Source organism: Micropterus dolomieu, linkage group LG08, assembly GCF_021292245.1.
Source record: "Micropterus dolomieu isolate WLL.071019.BEF.003 ecotype Adirondacks linkage group LG08, ASM2129224v1, whole genome shotgun sequence".
In the NCBI taxonomy this organism is placed as follows: domain Eukaryota; kingdom Metazoa; phylum Chordata; class Actinopteri; order Centrarchiformes; family Centrarchidae; genus Micropterus; species Micropterus dolomieu.
The window spans coordinates 27,267,359-27,275,748 of record NC_060157.1 but is presented as its reverse complement, the minus strand read 5'-3'; the positions used below and the strand labels follow the sequence as shown (position 1 = coordinate 27,275,748).

General features: G+C 41.7%; 1 protein-coding gene across 2 annotated transcripts in view; it reads right to left on the bottom strand.

Annotated features, from left to right (window-relative positions):
* The window catches only part of nphp4 (nephronophthisis 4), a 178,182-nt gene that overhangs the window by 64,100 nt on the left and 105,692 nt on the right, over nt 1-8,390 (bottom strand). For both annotated transcript variants that reach the window (XM_046056486.1, XM_046056485.1), the window contains 2 exons: nt 3,634-3,794; nt 2,710-2,893 (listed from right to left, as the gene is read on the bottom strand). In XM_046056486.1, the coding sequence (XP_045912442.1) occupies nt 2,710-2,893; nt 3,634-3,794 (345 nt within the window). The remainder of the gene's footprint in view (nt 1-2,709; nt 2,894-3,633; nt 3,795-8,390) is intronic.

The window sequence follows — 8,390 nt, the reverse complement described above, 5'->3', positions numbered from 1 at the left end:
CCGTCTTTGTTTTAGTATTTTCTTTTTTAGAGGGGCTACAGAGTCGAGTGTCATTCGCAGCGAGCCAGCAGCACTATCAACAAGATGATCGATTTGGGAGGGACTGAAATTAGCATAGGAGTCCTCCGTTACTTTGTGACTAGATAATGTATTTAGAGCTGATGGAATCGCATCCTTAAATTTAGCTATAGCGCTATCAGACAGACATCTTGTATAGAAATTTTTGCCCAATGGCGAGTAGTTCAGCAATACAAACTCAAAAGTTATCAAACATTGGTCGGATAAAAAGGGATTCTGTGGGAACACCACTAAATGTTCAATTTCAATACCATACACCAAAACAAGGTCGAGGGTGTGGTTAAAACAGTGAGTCGGTTCATGAACACTCTGAGAGAAGCCGATGGAATCTAACAAAGAGATAAACGCAGTACTGAAGCTGTCATTCTCAACATCCACATGAATATTAAAATCCCCTACAATAATAACTTTGAGGTCAATATCAATATTAAAAAACTTACGGTACACATTAAACTCATCAACATTATCATATAATAATATATGGCTAAAATTAAATCAGCACATTAATCTAAATTGACAAGATGCTCACAACAAGAAGAAAAGTCAGCCTCACTTTTGACAGCGTTAGCTGCCACATACTTTGTTTTCTGTCACACACTGCGTCATCAACGATTTTCAAAAAAACCTTCCATAAACCTCTTGAACTGAAATGTAGGAGTTGTATCTGCGCAGTGCCAACACAGAAATACACCGTGCCTGTCAGCTGGGCCAGTGTGCATTTTTGAGTCCATCCAGTGGGGATTTAGTGGAACATTTCCAATTCACAGAGAAGCCATGTCATCCTTCTATTGAACTTGAAAATCACAAGAATATGAGTTACAGGGTCCTCACATGATGTTGGTGATACACTATACCTGTCCGCCTCTCATTTCTGCCACCCTGCCTCATCACACAACCTGTCCACGCTCTGGTTCACCTGCCTGTCTATACGTCTGCGTGCATGCATGGGTGCGTGCCTTCTTGGCATGCGCGAGTGATTTGATATGCACACATGCTTGTGTGTGTGTTCTTCTCATCAAATCTCTGTCAAAGTCTCATACAGGAAATCCATCTGTCGTACTGTGGGTAACTTCTTATCCCCCCCACCCTGCTGCCGATTAATAGCTGGGCTCCACATCCTTTACCACCCACCAAATAAGAGCACTGATTTATTACAGCTTGATGTCAGACACAGCGAAAGAAAGAGAAACACTAAGGATATAGGGTAGGTGAGAGAAGAAAATAAACAGCCAGATAGAGGGTGGAAGAGAGAGCATGTGCTAGAAAGGTAAGAGGTAAATGGATGAATTGGAGAAAACAGGAAGACACTGATAAAGAGCGAAGAGAGAAGTGCGAATGTGAGAAAGGCAGCGACAGATGGAAGCAGAAACAAAGAAAAGTGCTTGTGAGTCCTCCCTCCCCAAATTGATTCTGACTGTCGGCCAGGGCGCCTGATGGATAACTGAGCCTTGATTGGAATTTACATGCCAGACACAACCCTCCCCCATCCATCCCAAGCACACCCAATAACCCGTTGCGCTCTCAACCTGCTTTGAGTGATAAGTGGTGGCATATTTAGCCCCAACAATGGCACTCTGCAGAGTTTTTGAGGCCCAGAGAATGATGCATTGTTTATGAGAGGGAGTATCGTTTCAACAGTTGATTAATGGTGAGGAAGCTATCATCAGCTGCCATCGTGCCGCAGGGGCATGCCAGGCCCAAATTGGATGAGTGCGAGGGAAGAGGAAAGGTGCTCAGTTGCTAGATGGAGTGGAACTATCACATCAAGATATTTCGTTTTGGCACAGTGTTTGCTTTGCAAGCCTGCACACCTCCAGAAAATGGGAACTTTTAACATCAGCAGCAGCAGCAGCCTGGGGGATTCACTGTCATTTCCAACTCAACACATCAATAAAAGTAAACAGACAGCACTACTTCATAATCTGAGGATCCAAATGGAATATGGGCTGAATATAAAACACTTTGCTAAATATTTCAGAGGTAGAAGAAGATTTGGGTGATAATGAAACTGGATTTTCTTTAGAAAGCTACAACAAATACTAGTTCTTCTTTTCCTGGCTTTTCTTACATTTACCTTCATGTTTTCATAATGCAACTACCCAACTATTTATAGCCCTCATCCCATGTATTCACTCTTAACCCTCTTCTGTGTCCCAATGGAGGCAGTACTAAATTTGGTCTATTTGATTTACAGTTTTCTCCATATGCAAAAACAGCAATACAAAGTGAGACAACTGTCTGACTGGTCGGATGAATTATTAACAAATACTACATTCAAAGCTCAGTGCAAGAACGTTGACCATACAGCATTTAACTATTTAGTTCAGTATGGTATCAAGGTACCAATATCAAAAGCTCTCACATGTATCACAGCACTAACCATCATGAATGAAAATGAATTTATCATTTATGCAGAAGAGCCCAAGGACGTTGAGCATGGAAGTTTATATATGTGACAATAATATGATACCAAATGATACAAATAATATGAACCAAAGTTCCGTCCTTTGGTCCCATGATAACACAACTCAACACTCACTGGTGGAGACCGTGAGATGCAGTTGAAAGCTCTGAAAGAGCCAGTTCGCCTTGGCGTCCATATCAGTTGTCAGAAACTCTTGCTGTACTTGCCTATGTTGCCGGTGCGGATGTACAACCGGCCCCTGATAATGGTGTGGACCGTCACGGGGCTGAAGGCTGACCGTCGACCTGAATCTGCGCTCGTCAGCAGGGTGTCCTCTCCCACGTAATCGGTGGTCAGCACCTCCACCTCATGAAGGGCCTGCACTGCCGATTTACCCTGACGCAACATGTACTGGGGACGCAAAATAGTTTTTTTGGAGAAAAGAAAATGAGATGCCATTATTTGCAAGCATGCATAAAACACAAATGTACTAATCAAGACAAAATTACAAAGCCTTTTATCTGTGGTTAATTTATTTAGAGGTTAAAATAGGAGGAAAACTTGCTTGGGTGAAATCCTTGACCAGAGTACACAGGGAGCAACATTGCATAGTAGTGGGTTTGTCCAAAACAGATTACAGTTCACTCTGCTGCATTTCATTTTTCAGATTTTAAACTCTTATGCTCTTTTCCTATTAAGAAAATCAACATTTGCATATCTTATAAAATAAGATAATTTATGCTTGATCTGGTCCGAGTAGACAGAATAAAACCATTAATAACATCTATATGAAATGTCTGTTGTGTTTGAGGACAACTGGTTAATATACTGTGAAGCGTTTTTGTATTTGACATTCTATTATCAGTAGCATCTGTCACGCCTGGTTAACTTTTTTTAAATGTGTTAACACAATCTGCAAATGCTGGATGAATACATGACAGATGCACTGGGTTGTGAGGAAGGTATGTCATGAGTTGATAATGCATGTGTTAAAACGGAAGCTGTTTTTTTTTCTTTTTAATGTTCAACTCTGGGATGTTCTTGTAAAGAACACCAGGTGAGTGGAAATCAGAGTTCATATTGTAATACTGTAACTAATGATCACAAATGATCACTTTCATCTCAATATATTTGAATCATGAGTCTTTTACCTTGAGCTCGATGGCAGTAGAACCTATGAGGAGCAACGAGTCGCTGTCCCAGATGTCGATGTGCATGGTGTGCAGGGCCAGGTAGCGCAGAAACCAGCGCTTCTCGCCAGGCCTCAGGAAACCCTTATCTACTTTGAACTGGACCTGTAGACCAGGAGAGCCTGGGCAAGGAGAGAGGAGATGTTTGCATTGAAAGAAAAACACATACATTGGACAAAAACTGGAACTATAGAGTATCACTCACTTTTGTTGCCAGCGGTTTAGATATTAACAAACAAGCTGTTATACAAGCTGTCCACTCACTACTTTACATTGTAGCAATACTGCATATGTGAGGGGTCATAAGAACTACACCCTTAATCTAATATAACTTTCAACACACTAAGCCCTGGCAGTGCAGAGACAAAACAACAAAATATTTTGTCCCTTTCCAAATATTAATGGACTGCAATGACGTAATAAAAAAGCCTGACCATGAAGTTCCTAAATTAGTTAAAAGTTCCGCTGTGGAGGTTTCTCCGACAACAGTAATTGTTTGTATCCTTGAGGCCTAACAATCCCAACCTACATGTCTAGTTGGTTCAGCGATTCAAATGAGTGTGGTGTTGTGGTAAGTGGTGGCTGTTTTCTCCAGCTAGAGAAACAACTTAACCACTCAGAGCTTTGGAGGCAGAATCAAGAATGGGTATAGTAAAAAAAATAGCTGTGTGCAGAGCTCCGAAACAAGGATTCCCACAATTGAAAATACACCATAACACATTTTTTCTGAGTGCCAGCACTCTGCGTATTTAGGATTAACAATGGGACATAATCAATCCTACATACACTAAAAAAAGTAGTTGTAGCTTACTAAATACTTATAGTGTAGTGACAAGCGTGGATAAGACAGGTGCAACTATGCTGGATATAGTACTGAAACGACTATTTGATTGATTGATTGATTAGCTGATGGACAGATAAATAGCAACAGCCATTATGATAATCGATTCAAACATTCCCCATTCCAGCTTCTCACAGATTTGCTGCTTTTCCTTGTCTTGTGCCATACTGAACTGAATATTTTTCGGTATTTTATTGTAATTAGTCAAGCAAAGGGCGGCACGGTGGTGCAGTGGTTAGCACTGTTGCCTCACAGCAAGAAGGTTGTGGGTTCAAACCCCAGTTGCCCCGGCCTTTCTGTGTGGAGTTTGCATGTTCTCTACGGGTGCTCCGGCTTCCTCCCACCGTACAAAGACATGCAGCCTAGGTTGATTAGTGACCCTAAATTGTCCTTAGGTGTGGATGTGAGTGTGACTGGTTGTTTGTCTATATGTGGCCTTGCGATGGACTGGCGACCTGTCCAGGGTGTACCCTGCCTTTCGCCCGATGTCAAGTGATGCCGATTGGATTGGCTCCAGCCCCCCGCGACAAGCAGTTGATGATGCAAAAAAAGAATTTTGAAGATGGCTTAAGAAAATTGTTACGTGCATTTTTCACTTTTTACTGACAATTTACAACAATAACCAGCAGATTAATTGATAATGAAAATAATCGTTGCAGCCCTAGTTGGATATCATTGGGGTTATCTGAGCTTAGGTTTGGAATCCAGTGTTCCAGTGTAGAATTTGAAAGACAGGGAAGTGTAGGAGCCTGTATTTTTGGAGCTTGACCCATGCTAGGCAATAAAAGTCAGGATATCTCGGCCCCAGCTGCAGCGATTTAGATAATTTGTTATGGATTTTTATGCCTCTCATAATTTTCCCATCTTTATGGAAGTGCAACACTAAATCAGCCTTTAATTTGTCACTCATTTGCATGATAAAGTGCAATGATGCAATGGCAAGTTGATACTCAACACCACAAAAGTACTGTACAGTCTCAGAAACTTGCATTATGTCTTTACTGACAACAAAACGTAAAGATGCACAACCTGATCATTATTTTAGCCTCTCCTTCCATCAAGAAGAGTTTAAATTGAGCCATAATATCTGTAACCAGCTGTTAACCTTGTGGGCAGATCTGAACTGGTGCAGCAGCCATCCACTGGGAGTAATTAGGTCTGATGATTGTGTTGCATGGGAGTACAATAACCTGGGAGTATGAGACCATTTCACAAAATTTAGACACCCTAGAGTTCCCATAATTCAAGATGATAATGGTGCCTAACACACCGTCCAAAAACCTCAAGAGGGATTTTATGAACTGCAGGATAAAGTCATGGCTTTAATCAGCACAACCACAATAAACGCTTTTTGGACCTTTGAGGAAGAAAAAGGTTTTCGTTTTCAAAGAAAATACTATACACATACTAAGACTGAAGTTGTTCTGAGGACAATGGGCGGCTGTAAATTTCAATATGTTTAGTATTTATGTTGTTAGCCATTTGTTATTTTGCCCAATCCTGCAAGGTCACATTGAGGAACACACAAACCAGCCATTTCATTTTGATTAAATCAGTTCTGAGTAAAAGCAGAGATTCATTTTGAGAATGTAAAATGAGTGCCCTGTGATTCTCTCGATGACGGCTCTGTGATGTACAGATTTAAAATCTGACTCATCCACTTACTCCGAGCAGTTCAAATGAAACTGACCCCATCAGTGATCCAACTCAGCTGGTGAGTGGGTAAAATGTACAGTCTGCTGCAGCCCAAACCTAAACCGCAGTGGCATGCTAATGCTACCGCGTATGAGTATTAAAGGTGTGATGGTGCCAACTTGACTTCCAGAATTCTCCCCCACAGCATCCCTCCAACTCTGTATCAGAGCCCGCATGCTGTCTTTAGACCCATAAAATGAAAGTGCGGAGAAGCAGCTGGCTGGCTGGAAGTGGAATAATAAGGACCTTTGGTGACAGCCCTGCTGTGTTAAAGAGACCAGCAAGCCCCTCTGTCTTTCTCCACACATGAACTTATAGAAAACATACTTTTTCAAATACACACTCACACAGGCACACATATATTCTCGCAGTATTCCCATGATGCATGCAGGCATGCATCATGGGACAGTGTCTGTTCTGAGGCCACCACTGCTACCACTGGGTGTTTGTTTGGATTCAAAGGTTTGTTGAAGGCAAATGCCAACATATAAAGTATGAGTTAGGGCTCCATAGGTTTCTGTTGAATCTGACTCCTGTAAGTAGACTTTGAATCACTTGTCAGATCTATTTAGGCGAATTTGAGAAAACACTCTGCCCACAAGTTCCATTTAGTCGCTTTAAATGAACTTCGTAAGTGACTTCTTATCTTGTAAATGTAACTTTATCTTATGTAAAAAAAATAAATAATAAATAATAAAGGTTCAAAGTTCAAAGGCCCCTTACTTACTAATGCAGCTTCAGTTGCATGTTAACAAGTGGTCTTGTGTGTGTTGTTGGTCTGGTGTTCACAGACAGCTGATGTCTGCTTCTGTGAGATGCAGTTGAAAGCGTATAATATAGTAACATTCGGTTTTCTTCTTATCAAAATAGAAAGGCCTCTGAAACAGCATTTAGACCACCGTGACACACTAAAACTCTACACCAGCAAAATTAAATTCATCTGGGTGGGTTGTAGCTCCTTAAAGTGAGCGTAGTAGGTTACAGTGAAGGTTTAACTGAGTGACTGCTGACTAAAATGCATCCACACCGGACTGTTTTTCTTTCTGATCAGATCTCTGAAATGAATAAAGACATAGTGACTAACGGGACTTCCATTTTATCTAAAGTAGCCAACAGTGACAGCGATAGAAGATTTTTAACTTTATTCAAGAAAAAAAAATAAAGAGACAGGGGAAGACCGACAAAGACCAAAGCAGTCTTGATATTTCTGTGCTGCTTAAGAACTTCTCTTCCTTTCACCTAACTCCTTCCCCTCCCCCTCTCCTCAACGAGCCGCCAACTCTCTCCACTTGGACCATTAATTCTCCCAGCGTGCTCTGGGCTTGTGTGCAGTGGATGGGTGGCAATGAGAGCACAGAGGGGGAGCGCGAGAGAGAGAATGTGCTGTGTGTTTGTGCTCACAAACGAGGAAGATCTGACAGATCTGGCCCAAGGGCTGTGTGCCTGTGTGTATGTGTGCAGCTAGGTCTGTAGACGAGGAGCGGCACCCACCAGACTCCCTCCCTCCCCCGCCCCTAACCTGAATGGCCGGCCTGGTGTGTACACAGCAGGCAAGGCAGGCTGAAAATCCTGCCGTGGATCAACAACTCCCATCAATGCTGTGAAGGCTGCAGGGAAAGAAAATAGTGAGGATGCACACAGTGTACAGATAGATGTAGAGACTGACGCAAACCAGAGCATCTCTGTAGACTAAGGCTGAATTTACCAATATATCTGCAGGAACACATGTTGGCCACATAGGGTTTCTCACTGCAATATAAGAGATGTGATGCACTTTGTAAGTTTTGATATTTATTTCGAAATTAGTCAACACCTAAAAGTAATAATCTGCAACATTTTAGATAAAAACATTTGCATTTTGCATTACCTATCGCAAGCTGCCAACACATCTTGACTGACAAGTTGCAGGAGATATTCAGATGAAGATATTTAGCATAATGCGTATTCGTAAGAGAAAAACAAAGCAAATGCTTTGTTGTGATGTTCACAACATTAACTATAACGGTGCAGACCATCAATGAACTGTAAAATCCCTATGGACTGCAACTAAACATCTCTTTGTTTTGTTGAGCATTTACCTCAGTGTTAATATCCATATCAACACAACCTCCATCTGTCCCTCTCTCTCCTCAGTCTCTGTAGGGGAATTTGCATTGCGCACACTGCTGCTTTGCCATGTGGT